The sequence below is a fragment of the Malaclemys terrapin genome, chromosome 2, assembly GCF_027887155.1.
Source record: "Malaclemys terrapin pileata isolate rMalTer1 chromosome 2, rMalTer1.hap1, whole genome shotgun sequence".
Classification (NCBI taxonomy): domain Eukaryota; kingdom Metazoa; phylum Chordata; order Testudines; family Emydidae; genus Malaclemys; species Malaclemys terrapin.
Window position 1 is genome coordinate 145555359 of NC_071506.1, and position 15123 is coordinate 145570481.

Here is a 15123-nt window from a genome sequence, read left to right on the forward strand (position 1 = left end):
CTGTAAAGGGCCAAATTTTGCCCTTAACACTGGTAAATCCAGAATAACTTTCACTGATTCAGTTCAGTGCAATAGGTTAGAGCGTGGTCCCCTGCTATCATGCCGTACATGGAATTTGTTTGTACAGACTTTTAGTCTTCAAATAAGAACATTACATTTAATGTTATCTTCTATCATGCATTTCATAAGTCTTTCCCTTTCTTATATAGTGAGCTTTAGTGCAAGTGATTCTTTACTGGGCCATAGGAGAAACCTGATTTAATGTGTCTTTAACATTGAGTCACACCATAATTTTGTGTCTTATGAACTGAAGAGTAAATTATTCTTTGTAGTGATATTGCAGTGTTTTCGGAAACCTAAATGTCCTAAATTTTAAATTTGAACTTTTATGTCTCCTGTGGTGTATAGGGGAGTGAACAAATTTTGGAAAACTAGAAACCTTAGTCTGAAAGTAGAAATACCTTATGATAGTTTGATTTATCAGGGTAATTATGTTACAAATGGCAAAAAGAAGCTCAGCTGATGCCTTAGTAATAATAAAGCACAGGTATTTTTAGGAACATACAAGATCACCACAGGGATTTGTCTTATGCAAAATTGCCCAATATAATGTTGAAATGTTTTTTCAGAAGCCAATTTGGTGAATTGATGTAACTAGCTGTGGAGGAGGAGGGAGTTGTCTATTATTTTATATTAATATCAGATGCACCTCAGTTTATCTACTTGATATTATCCTGCCTGACTATATGGAATTAAATCAAACAAGGCTGTTAAGAGGAAAACAAAACAATGACAAAGATAAGTTACCACCAGAAAGAATGCCAAGGTCCTTAAGGAAAGAGTAGGGGAAGCTATTCATTGGGAAATCTGCCTGGCTCCAATTAGGCTAAAAGGTTAAGAGAAAACTGCAGGGCAGTCTCTCTCTCCCATCTCAGAGATGGAGGCAGCTGGGCTAAGTGGAAACTGCCAAGGAAAGAGTAAAGTTTAGGTGACAAGATGTATACACACACTTGTTTAAACCCTTCTCCTTGCTAGTTATGTATCTTTTATTGAATAGGCAATAATTTTTTTTAGGGCTGTCAAGCAATTAAAAAAAATTAATCGTGATTAATCGCACTGTGAAAGAATAATAGAATACAATTTATGTAAATAATTTGGATGTTTTCTACATTTTCAAATATATTGATTTCAATTACCACACAGAATACAAAGTGTACAGTGCTCACTTTATGTTATTATTTTTTTATTACAAATATTTGCATAGTAAAAAACAAAAGTAGTAGTATTTTTCAATTCACCTATTAAAGAGATTGCACAACATCATTTGTATTATTGAACTTACAAATGTAGAATTATGTTAAAAAAAACTTCACCCAAGTATAAAACAATGTAAAACTTTAGAACCTACAAGTCCACTCAGTCCAACTTGTTCAACCAATCGCTCAGACAAACAAGTTTGTTTACATTTGCAGGAGATAATGCTGCCTCTTGTTTACAATGTCACCTGAAAAAGAGACAACGGGTGTTTGCATGGCACTGTTGTAGCTGGTGTCGCAAGATATTTACGTGCCAGATGCACTAAAGATTCATGTGTCCCTTCATGCTTCAACCACCATTACAGAGGACATGCGTCCGTCCCGATGACGGGTTCTGCTCGATAACAATCCAAAGCAGTGCGGACCAACGCAAATTCATTTTCATCATCTGAGTCAGATGCCTCTAGCAGAAGGTTGATTTTCTTTTTTGGTGGTTCGGTTCTGCAGTTTCCGCATCAGAGTGTGGCTCTTTTAAGGCTTCTGAAAGCATGTTCCACACCTTGCCCCTCTTAGATTTTGGAAGGCACTTCAGATTCTTAAACCTTGGGTCGAGTGCTGTAGCTATCTTTCAAAATCTCACATTTGTACCTTCTTTGCGTTTTGTGGAATCTGCAGTGAAAGTGTTCTTAAAATGAACAACATGTGCTGGGTCATCATCTGACACTGCTATAACATGAAATATATGGCAAAATGTATATGCCACTAGCAGCTTATTAAAGGCAAATTTCTTACAGATGCCAACAAACACAGTTGGGCCTGTAGTGTTAAAACATTTGGAAAGAGGGGCACTGCCATTTGAGGAGTGCATTTGACAGGGACTGCAAAGATGGGAATAGGGGTGCCCCAGTCGAAAGAGGGGCAAGCCGTGAAGTTAGCCAGTCTGGGGAAAAGTGCCCATGGACAGCCTGGAGGATGTGACTCTCTCCTGAATATGACAGTAGCCATTTCTTCTCTAAAAAAAGAAAGGGTTCATTAGATTGTTCTTATGGGTGTTAATGTTTATATTTCTTTTTTGCAGGGTGATAAACAACATTTCCAGGTTCAGCCTATTTCTAATTATAAGTAGGCATATGATTGGCCACTCAATTGATCTGCATTAGGCAGAACACTGAATTTCAGTGGTTATCATCATAGAAGGTTAGGGTTGGAAAGGACTTCAGGTGGTCATCTGTCCAACCCCCTGCTGAAATCAGGACCAAACCCAACTAAAACATCCCAGCCAGGGCTCTGTCAAGCCGGGCCTTAAAAACAGTCTACCTCCCTAGGTAATCCATTCCAGTGCTTCACCACCCACCTAGTGAAATGGATATTAGGAAAAAAACTAACTTAGACCTCCCCCACTGCAACTTGAGACCATCGCTCCTTGTTCTGTCATCTGTCACCACTTTGAACAGCCTAGCTCCATCCTCTTTGGAAACCCCCCTCACTCTTCTCTTCTGCAGACTAAATAAGCCCAGTTCTCCCAGCCTTTACTCATAAGTCATGTGCCCCAGCCCCCTAATAATTTCCATTGCCCTCTGCTGGACTCTCTCCAATTTGTCCACCTCCTTTCTGTAGTGGGGGGCCCAAAACTGGACACAATACTCCAGATGTGGCCTCACCAGTGCCGAATAGAGGGGAATAATCACTTCCCTCAATCTGCTGGTAATGATCCTACTAATGCAGCCCAATATGCCGTTAGCCTTCTTGGCAACAAGGGCACACTGTTGACATATATCCAGCTTCTCATCCACCATAATCCCCAGGTCCTTTTCTGCAGAACTGCCAGTCGGCCTCGATCCTCTAGCAGTGCATGGGATTCTTCCATCCTAAGTGCAGGACTCTGCACTTGTCCTTGTTGACCCTCATCAGATTTCTTTTGGCCCACTCCTCTAATTGTCTAGGTTACTTTGGACCCTATCCCTACCCTCCAGTGTATCTACCTCTGCCCCCCAGCTTAGTGTCATCCGCAAACTTGCTGAGGGTGCAATCCATCCCATCTTCCAGATCATTAATGAAAATATTGAACAAAACCATCCCCAGTACACTAGGACACTCTGCTTGATACCAGCTGCCAACTAGACATCGAGCCATTGATCACTACCTGTTGAGCCTGACGATCTAGCCAGCTTTTTCTCCACCTTATAGTCCATTCATCCATCCACACTTTAACTTGCTGGCAAGTATACTGTGGGAGACTGTATCAAAAGCTTTCCTAAAGTCAAGATATATCACGTCCACCACTTTCCCCATATCCACAGAGCCAGTTATCTCATTGTAAAAGGCCATCAGGTTGGTCAGGCATGACTTGCCCTTGGTGAATCCATGTTGACTGTTCCTGATCACCTTCTTCTTCTCCAAGTGCTTCAAAATGTATTCCTTGAGGACCCGGTCCATGATTTTTCCAGTGACTGAGGTGAGGCTGAATGGTCTGTAGTTCCCCAGATTCTCCTTCTTCCCTTTTTAAAGATGGGCACTATATTTGCCTTTTTCCAATTGTCTGGGACATCACCATGAGTTTTCAAAGATAATGGCTAATGGCTCTGCAATCACATCAGCCAACTCCCTCATCACCCTCGGATGCATTAGATCTGGACCGCAATTGTGCATGTCCAGCTTTTCTAAATAGTCCTTAACCTGTTCTTTCACCACTGAGGGCTGCTCCCCTCCTCCCCATACTATGCTGCCCAGTGCAGCAGTCTAGGAGTTGACCTTGTCTGTGAAGACAAAGACAAGTTTCTCTGCTCTGCATTTGTTTTCATTATGATTTCTAACTCCTCCCCAGATGGGTATCTAGTCAGGAGTCAGAAACTGATGTATGTTGTAACTCAGAAAAGTAATTTTTACTCAACAAATCAGCTCCCTGACTTCATAGTGAGAGCTGCTTATTTGGACTAAAGTAAGTGTTTAGTCTTATTACTACTTAAGCACCTTCAGGTGTTTGAGAGCAGGACTTGGATTATACTCCTCCTTGTTCATCACCAGCAACAATGCACTGTCATGTTCCAATCAGTTACACTTGTGCAGACTCCCTGAAGTCACATGGATTGCATAGGTGTAACTGAGGACACCATGGGCTGCAGTAATGGGTGTTCATTTGTGAGAATAAAACAACACAGCTTAGGTCTCACAGACACAGATAAGTTTCCAGGGCTAGCAGGTTTTTGTTATTGCTGGTGGTGTTTATTTTTAAAGCTCTTTATAAATAAAAAGATGCTTTATTTGAAACTGTTGTCATGGGAGATGGCAAGCTTGCAATCACATCATGTCATTTTAGAGTCACTTTTCAGAGAAGAACCTCTCATTTGTAAGGAACACAAGCCACCTACACTCGGGTCTTAGGGTGGGTAGCCTGACTTTCCAGGATCATTACCAATCTGCTGGTGAGGAGAGAAAAGTAGATTAGTTAAGATGTAGTGCATGGGTTGCAGTCCAGGACCTATGAAAGAGCAGCTGTCACAGGCTGTTCACTAAATTTAGATTCACGCTGATGGGTGCATTAGCATAGCTTTACATTTATGGACTGGTTTTAAGATTCAAATTGGTGTCTAGGGCCAGCATCCCTGCTAAGTATTGCTGAAGAGGGGCAGGAGGGAAGGAACTAGTCCGGTCCCCCCATGGCAGCAATGGTCAGGAAGGCAATTAATGATTTTAGTCTGTATGATAATCAAGGAAATAATTTTAAATACTTGATTCTTTACTTAACATTTCAATAAGGCTTTATATTATGTTGCTAGAGTTGTTCTGTATTTATTGGTATCATATTTTTGTTTGACATATGTGTAAGTTTCTGTGGCACATCACAAAAGCTGTTAGAGTTTAGAGTCAGAAATACTGTTACTTGCAGCACCAAACCTGTTCCTGAGAGAAATTAATATGATCTTATTTCAAAGTTATTCATAGGACTACATCAGTAAACAAACATGCTTACTGTTATGACCTTATTTCAAAGTTGACACAAAGAAACCATTAATGAATTGTAGTTTGGGATTCTCTGCAGTATGGCCATGCAAATTGCATATGTGCATGGTGTTGTGTAGTCTGGAGTGGCTCACAACTGTGAGTGCCTATCTCAGGGCAGACACCCCAAGATGGTGGTGTGTTCTATAATAGATTTCACCAAACCATTATCAAAGGTGAACTCCTGGATCACTATGCCCGTCTTAGCATGGAGTCACAGACAGACTCTCCAGTCTATCTTGCCACCCATACAAACTGGACTTTATGATAAAACGTCACAAACAAACAAAATCACATCAGGTTGCTCCCAGTCCCGAGAGACCAGTCACTTACCCCAGATTAATTGGTACTCTAGATTTTTCATCAAAGATAACACTGGTAGTCAATTCTATAGTAAACTAACCAAAAGAAGAGAGAGTTAAGAGATTAAAGCAGGTAAAATATATGTATAAGTGAGTCACAGTTTGTAATTCCAAATGGTGGCAGTGATGTAATAAACTGCTAATGTCCCAAAAGTCTTTTCAGGGTACCCAGATTATCTCTGGGGATCTCCACTTTGCATCTGGCATACTTCCCTGTAAGAATTCAAACAGTCCAGAGATCTTTCCTTAAATCCATACTTGTAACTTCTCACAGAAAACAAGATAACACTGTCACTACCTACGTAGGCTTTTCCTTTGATGACAGAGTGAGGAATGCATTTTGAGTCTTTGATCTCTGATCATAGAATCATAGAATATCAGGGTTGGAAGGGACCTCAGGAGGTCATCTAGTCCAACCCCCTGCTCAAAGCAGGACCTAATCCCCAACTAAATCATCCCAGCCAGGGCTTTGTCAAGCCTGACCTTATAAACCTCTAAGGAAGGAGATTCCACCACCTCCCTAGGTAACCCATTACAGTGCTTCACCACCCTCCTAATGAAACAGTTTTTCCTAATATCCAACCTAAACCACCCCCACTGCAACTTGAGACCATTATTCCTTGTTCCGTCATCTGGTACCACTGAGAACAGCCGAGCTCCATCTTCTTTGGAACCCCCTTTCAGGTAGTTCAAAGCAGCTATCAAATTCCCCCTCATTCTTCTCTTCTGCAGACTAAACAATCCCAGTTCCCTCAGCCTCTCCTCATAAGTCATGTGCTCCAGCCCCCTAATCATTTTTGTTGCCCTCTGCTGGACTCTTCCCAATTTTTCCACATCCTTCTTGTAGTGTGGGGCCCAAAACTGGACACAGTACTTTAGATGAGGCCTCACCAATGCCGAACAGAGGGGAATGATCACATCCCTCGATCTGCTGGCAATGACCCTACTTATACAGCCCAAAATGCCATTAGCCTTCTTGGCAACAAGAGCACACTGACTCATATCCAGCTTCTCGTCCACTGTAACCCCTAGGTCCTTTTCTGCGGAACTGCTTCCTAGGCATTCAGTCCCTAATCTGTAACAGTGCATGCGATTCTTTCATCCAAAGTGCAGGACTCTGCACTTGTCCTTGTTGAACTTCATCAGATTTCTTTTGGCCCAATCCTCTAATTTGTCTAGGACCTTCTGTATCCTATCCCTACCCTCCAATGTATCTGCCATTCCTCCCAGTTTAGTGTCATCTGAAAACTTGCTGAGGGTGCAATCCACGCCATCCTCCAGATCATTAATGAAGCTATTGAAGAAAACCAGCCCCAGGACCGACCCTTGGGGCACTCCGCTTGATACCAGCTGCCAATTAGACATGGAGCCATTGATCACTACCCATTGAGCCCGATGATCTAGCCAGCTTTCTGTCCACCTTATAGTCCATTCAGCCAGCCCATGCTTCTTTAACTTGCTGGCAAGAATACTGTGGGAGACCCTATCAAAAGCTTTGCTAAAGTCAAGGAATAACACGTCCACAGATTTCCCCTCATCCACAGAGCCAGTTATCTCCTCATAGAAGGTAATTAGGTTAGTCAGGCATGACTTGCCCTTGGTGAAGCCATGCTGACTGTTCCTAATCATTTGCCTCTCCTCTAAGTGCTTCAAAATTGATTCCTTGAGGACCTGCTCCATGATTTTTCCTGAGACAGAGGTGAGACTGACAGGCCTGTAGTTCCCCGGATCCTCCTCTTTCCCTTTTTTAAAGATGGGCACTACATTAGTCTTTTTCCTGTCATCCGGGATCTCCCCCGATCACCATGAATTTTCAAAGATAATGACCAATGGCTCCGCAATCACATCCGCCAACTCCGTTAGCACCCTCAGATGCAGCGCATCTGGCCCCATGGACCTGTGCTCATCCAGTTTTTCTAAATAGTCCCGAATCACTTCTTTTTCCACAGAGGGCTGGTCACCTCCTCCCCATGCTGTGCTGCCCAGTGCAGCAGTCTGGGAGCTGACCTTGTTTGTGAAGACAAGCAAAAAAAGCATTGAGTACATTAGCTTTTTCCACATCCTCTGTCACTAGGTTGCCTCCCTCATTCAGTAAGGGGCCCACACTTTCCTTGACTTTCTTCTTGTTGCTTACATATCCGAAGAAACCTTTCTTGTTACTCTTAACATCTCTTGCTAGCTGCAGCTCCAAGTGTTATTTGGCCTTCCTGATTTCACTCCTGCATGCCTGAGCAATATTTTTATACTCCTCCCTGGTCATTTGTCCAATCTTCCACTTCTTGTAAGCTTCTTTTTTGCGTTTAAGATCAGCAAGGATTTCACTGTTAAGCCAAGCTGGTCGCCTGCCATATTTATTCTTTCTACACATTGGGATGTTTTTTTCCTGCAACTTCAGTAAGGATTCTTTAAAATACAGCCAGCTCTCCTGGACTCCTTTCCCCCCCATGTTATTCTCCAAGGGGTTATAACACACAGTGACCACTTGCTTTGAAATTCACACTTTTCTGTTAAAATTCTTCATTTGCATTGACAAGACTTCTTTCTTGGTTGATGGGTTATTTAGTTACAGGGGTATACACCATGTAAAATGTTTGCTAGTACATTATAATGGTATACAGATAAGTGAAAACAATGCAGGTAACATCCCACTTGTTTTAATGCAGTTTAAACACCAAATACACTCTTATACAATCAATTTGATCTATACTAATACAAAACTGAATTGACCTGGTGCTTTGGCATGAGCTAGCACCTGGTCTGGAAGTGTCACACATGGGGTCAAAACCTGCTAGTTTTACTCAAGTGGCAGTCATACAACTGTAATTTCTCAGCACACATCACAGAAGGTGCTTATCTTTTAGAATTAGGATTCTAATCTTTAGAAGGGAAATGGCATTGTTATCCCAGGGGGTAAACTTCCCCATTTAAGTGTCTGTTTTCTACAAGACATTTTGAAATAATTTCAAGAGGTTCAGTTTTTGAAAACAAAAATAATTGAGTATTGTTAGATTTCTTTCTCTGTTATTTTCCCTCACTTGAAAAGAAGGTGGGAAGCCAGTACACTTTATGCTGGTATTAAAGTTAATATCAGAACAGGTACGTGTGTAGCTCTTCTATGCACTTCCAGTTCATGAAAGCATTAAAGTTAAAAATGAAAGAAAGTGTTTTTCCAACTGCAAATATTTAGAGAGTGGTTTCCACCAGCCTGTTTTTCCAGTGGAAAAGAGGGAGGGAAAAACCCTGAAAATACCCAAATCAAAATGGAATAAATATATTTTGTTTTCTAAAAACAAAAAGAAAAAAAAATCATTTTATTTTGAAATGCTGATTCAAAATAACTTATTTTTTCCAATCAGAAAATTTAATTTTTCTGTCAAAAATAGCATTTTTCCTGCAGAAAAAAAAAAAAGCGTTAGAGGAAGACACACTTTCTGATTGAAAAAAAAAGTAATTGAACCAGTTTTACTTATTAGGTGGCTCAGTGTTTCATACACGCAAGCCTGTATTAAACTAAAGTATGAATAGTGCAGTTTGGGTCAAGAGGTTTCATCAAATTTCCCAGTCCCTAGGAAATCCCATTTATGAGTTGACTGCAATCATATTGCTTGTGTCCATTAAAACTGGTTGATTCACAAATACCTTGGTGACTAAGAGTCTGAGCAGAAGCTCACTGAGGTTAATCGTTTTCATATCTGTCTATCAGGGATGATCTAGACAGTATTTGGTCCTGCCATGAGGGCAGGGGACTGGACTCGATGACCTCTCAAAGTCCCTTCCAGTCCTAAAATCTATGAATCTATATTAGATGATAGAATTAATTGGTTTCAATGTATTTTGGATTAGGCCCCAAATGTTCATCTCACTATGAGTTTTTCTTCTATGTAAAAATGTTGACATTTCCTGAAAGTTTAATTATAAATTTAACATGAATAGATTTGTTTTAAAAAAAAACAAAAACTATTTGTCTTTGTTAGTAGTTAAGTTCAAATACTGAGGTAATGTTGTATAACTTAAATGACCAAACAACACAATTTATAATGAACAGTTGGCAAACCTGGTGGAAACCACTGTAGACTGAACATTAGTCATCTAAGCTATTTTGTGAGTACCTGCCAAATACACTCATAAAAAAATCAAGCTCCGTTCACAAATTATTGGCAAACCAAAAATGGGCTGAATGCCTATTATTCATAAAAATTATTAAGCCATGCTAAAAAGTAATCAGTATCTTTGGAAACAAAGTGAAATGTCTTCTAAATTAAAACATTATTGCTTAATTGAAACAATTATACTTCATATTTATATAGTATAATATGAGTTCAAGTGAGTGTGTTTTCGTAAGGGAGATAGAAACAAGGTAATTTAAATTCCAGGTTCATTAGAAGGAGTTCCTCTTTCTTATAATAAAAGAGTATGTGCTCACTACAAACAATAAAAAGTGATACCTATGTTCTCTCTAACTGCATCCAGCCATAAAACATAAACACACTATTCTCATACAAAATCACCATTAAAATAGAGACATCAGACAGCAATATTTTGATGATATATTATTGTCAAGTAGATTCCTGTGCACTAGTTCACAAATGTTTAACTTTACATAAAGTGATCAGAAAGAAGCTGTTTGGAGTGGAAGGATACCAAGATTGAATTTTATGATTTTTCAAAGTAATATTTAATTAACTGCAACTCAAGCACAGTTTGAGCAGTCTGCTTGAAACTTGCAAAAATAGTCTCCCTCACCATCAAAGCAGACCTGGCCATTTTCAGACCAAACCAATGTCCCTATTCAAAGATACAGAAAAGATCTTATTCTGAGTGCATCCTGTCTTAAGCACAAGAGAGGTTTTACATGATACATGGTAAGGTGATCAAAAAACAGGATGGAATCATTGCTGTTTCAGGGACTCTTAAGCTTAGTTGGTAAAACTTAGGTAAAGTAAAGCTATTGTGTTTGCTGAGCTTGCCACTGAGAAATTGTTAAATTGAGATCTTTAGTTTATCTATCTGCTCTTCTGTTGTTTTTTTTTAAGTTATAGTGGTGCTATTTGCTGCTCTGAAGAGGCAGCGAAAGAAAGAGCCTCTGATCCTGTCTAAAGAGGACATCAGAGACAACATTGTGAGTTATAATGATGAAGGAGGTGGAGAGGAAGACACTCAAGCCTTTGATATTGGCACACTGAGAAATCCTGCAGCTATTGAAGATAAGAAGCTTCGACGAGATATTATTCCTGAAACATTATTTATACCACGGAGGACTCCTTCAGCACCAAATAATACAGATGTCCGAGATTTCATTAACCAAAGGCTAAAGGAGCATGATATTGATCCCTCTGCACCACCATATGATTCACTTGCAACCTACGCCTACGAAGGAAATGATTCTATAGCTGAATCCTTGAGTTCCTTAGAGTCAGGTACTACTGAAGGAGACCAAAACTACGATTACCTCAGAGAATGGGGCCCTCGGTTTAATAAGCTAGCTGAAATGTATGGTGGAGGAGAAAGTGACAAAGACACTTCTTAACCTCCAATAGGGTCCATTTGAGAGGAAGTAATTTTACAGACACCTTCTCCACTCAACAATATTTAACATTCAGGAAAATTTTCCTGCCACTCAGCACAATGGTTTTCTTTCTAATTTGTTCATTGTCATTCATTCTTTCTAGTAGGATGTCACAGAATATATACAGCATTTTATTTAATCACCTTCCAAGAGCCAAGCTATGGAAATTCAGTGTTGTCCATTTTAGTAAGTAAAAGTACTTTCAGAAGCTTGAACAGGGTGATATTCCCTTAAGCAACCTCATGTACAAGCCGCTTTTGTTAGGTACATGTCCTACCCTTGCAAGTGCAGCTTTTAAGAAGGCAAAGAAAAAAAAAGTATGTCCAGTTCTGTACATTAAAATTTAAAAAAAATGTACATGTGGTGTTAATACGTGTGATATGCAGCTGGTTTAAAAAAAGTTTGTGCAACTTCATTTCATCAAATTCTATCTGCCAATGTTTTATATTTATATTTTTGTATTTATTTTTAAGAAATAAACCAGTTTTTACAACTATGTTGCCTGTTCTGGGAGATGAATTGTGAATCCTTCCCCTCCAAGAAGCTATCTACATACTCAGGCTGAAGGAGAGAATGCAATTACTTCTGTAACAACAGTGCTTACTCCAGCCATTTTTATGCTGTCTATATTTAACCAAGCATTTCCCACCAAAATTTTGAATGTGTTCAGATGGAGAAGATTGGGTGTCCATTCATTTGATAAGGAAAAAATAAAACAAAAAATTTTCAATGGTGACCAAGAAGGTGGGAAGCAGCACCGCTGGGAAAACAAGTCCTATTTCAAGAATACAATGAGTTTAAGTCATGTGACTAAACATTTGCAATATTAGACTTTAAATAGGACTACTCAAATGCAAGGACTACTTGGGGCTTCAATACCTCTAGTGTAGCTTCCCTTTTGCTCGTCCAGAGTCCCATTAAAGCAACTGAGGTTAATCCAACTATAACAGTTGACCTGGAAAAAAAATAGTTAAACAAAAAAAAGTTATTTTCTTTTTGTTAAGACACCTTAACTGATTACAAAGCTATAGTTTATTAGATTGTCTAATTTAAAGGTGAATTTCCTCTTCAAAAGGATTACAGACTGACAGCACTGAAAATATCTGTCCACAATACAGGCACCCCCCACCACCACCACCCTAGTTTTTACTAAAATGCTTCAGTTGAGTTCTAGTGTCTTCTAGAGGTAAACTGAAAAAAAAAATAGGAAACTCAAAAGTTATAATCTAATAACAGGGTCTAATGATTACAGAACAGAGCAGGTACTCAAGAGATCTTGGTTTTCTGACTCTCCCTCAAACTTTAGATGATACAAATTTGTTTGTGGAAAAATCAAAGATTATTTGACAATGAAATATTTTCCAGAGCTTTTAAAGTGGAAAAAATTGTACATATATTTGGTGGAATGAACATTTGTGTAGTGTAACTTTTTCCAATTTTCTTACTGGCATAAATTCAACAAATATTGTAACAATATTCACTTTTGGAGAGATGTAATATGACATTCTTATTACAGCACAAATCTTTTTTACTTAATGGAGTGCTTACCAGTGCAGTTGAGAAAATAAAAAGTAGTTATAGTCATTATAGTTCCTTCAGTGTAGAAAGGTCAAACTTTTAATAAGTTAAATCTTTGAATTGTAAAAAACCATGCAGATTGATTCCACCCTTGATTCCCTTTATTTAAATTGATTTTAGCTCAAGAAGAATGCAGAGTGATAGATAGCATTTTCTATTTTATCTGATACAAAGTATGTCAAAAATCATCAGTTCAAAGCTATTTCACAACTACTTAGATCATTTGAACAGCTACCCTTTTCTATGGTTATTTCGGCACAAAACACAAAAGCTGATTTGCCTTCTAGTTTTAGAACAAAAGTCTACTCAGTTACAGGGATGTAAAAAACTATTGACTTCAATGATGTTACTGTAGGTTAAATGGTGTAGCTGAAAGAAAAAAATTGCTCTTAGTCTCCCATCCCATTTGTGGTTTATAAATGCTAAGTGAATGTGACTTACCCGTAGGTCATCTGCAGAACTGAGTAAATTCCAAATGCAGAAGATTAAAGTTTCTTTGAGGCAACTTTTATTTTCACATACAGATTTCCCAAGTTTCCCTGTAATAGCAAGAATAACAACATTAATTTAATTACAAGTGGATACAATACCCAAAGATCAAGTTCAAATACTGATATCAATTCTTCTCTAAATGGAGGATAGTAAGTCTTCATTTAATATAAAGGGGAGTTGCATGTGCAACACAGAAGAAGTGAGGATGTATGTTTACAGTGTATATACAAGACTGCATAGAAAAAATATATAACTGCATATTTGGATCAAAATCAAACCTATGCGAGTATAAATCCAGCCAACTCTTCTGTATACTGCTTATTCAAAAAGAGTTCCAGCGTTTAGTTAGCAAACAGGAAAAAAATTATTCTTTAAACACATGCAATATTTTGATTTGCATTACAATATTTATGAAAATTAACAGAGAGGAAATGCTTCTTCATCACTGCAAAGATATTGAAAACACTTTCCCTGATGAAAAACGTGGCACAATTGTTGAGTACTAAAATTTGAGAGAGGAGTGGAACTAAAAATACAGCTTTTACCTGTTAGGGACCATGTTAGCCACAATCTTTCTGTTAGTAGTCTTAGAAAATAGTTATTTTAATAAGTATACATAACCAAAATACACATAGATGCATGCAGGGGAACCAGTAATTATGGATCCAGATTATATATCAAATAGACTCAGTCAAATTTGTCAAAATTCATATAGCAGAATGTAAGACAGAGCTGAGATTTAATAACAATACATTTTGTTGTTGTTGAAGGCAATTGTCTGTGTGCTCATATGACATAAATTATCATAGAGGAAACCAGTCCCAACACAGCAAAAATACCTACAAATTGTAGTGAAGGTGGAACTTCAAAAGGTTTACAGTTTAGATCAGCTAAGTATCCAAGAATTCAGATACTCATCTAAACTCAATCACCCTATGGCTCCCAACCACTGAGTTTCTGTCCCCAACCTAACCTCCCATCAAACCCTTGATCACAGGAAATAGGGTGGAAAATGGGGAGTTTGTAAAATAAAATCTTCTCATGGACCTACCTCCTTTCCTCAGTGATTTACAGAATGACAACATTGATTAATCAGACACATTGTGGTGTCTTCAGGAGGAAGGTATGATAACAAGCTAGGGGCAGGAAATAAAATGCACATAAAATACCCAAATGAGTTCATTCTGCTGCACAGTTCCACCTACATCCATCAATTCTTTCCCAATCTATCCATTACCTGTTCCATGCAGATATCAATCCATCCACCCACCTACTACAAAATGAATCAGCATCTTGCCAGTCCAGTCATTTTTATATCCCCCTGTCATGGCTAATTCCCCACTATGGCACTTCGAGTGCAGAAAGGGGGCCCGCAAGGATTCTAAAAATTAATATCGGACACTCGAGGCTTGTATTAAACTCCCAAGGTTACAGCTTTTCTCTGACCTTGGATTGGCAGATGCTGTCATCATCCAATTGCAGTATCCCGTTGAGAGCCCAGGAAGGCGCACTTGGGAATTCCTTCCTGTGGGGTATCTGCAAGCCCTTTCATTCCCCCCTCCGGGGAAGAGCTGAGGAAAAAAAAAAAAGGAAATCAGTTTGCCACCAGCTAATTAAACTGTATGTGCACAAACCTCTTAAGAAACAAAAATCCAATTCTGTTCTTAAAAAAGATAAATTTTATTAATGAAAAAAAAGAAAGAAAATACTCAGGCTATTGCTGGATTTTAAAAGAGCAACTACATGGATTAAACATCAAGAATAGCTTTTATGAGGTCCACCTTAAAGGTTACAAGCAAAACAAAAGCACCTGGGGTTAGCTCTGAGGAATCCACAGCCATAATGAAATAAAAGGTATAAACCTAATCGC

General features: G+C 38.8%; 1 protein-coding gene across 1 annotated transcript in view; it reads left to right on the plus strand.

Moving 5' to 3' along the window:
* CDH10 (cadherin 10) overlaps nt 1-11679 on the plus strand; it is a 162369-nt gene extending 150690 nt beyond the window's left edge. The window contains 1 exon segment of the mRNA XM_054019361.1: nt 10651-11679. Within this exon segment, the coding sequence (XP_053875336.1) occupies nt 10651-11144 (494 nt within the window). The 3' untranslated portion in view covers nt 11145-11679.
* The last annotated feature ends 3444 nt before the right edge of the window (nt 11680-15123 follow it).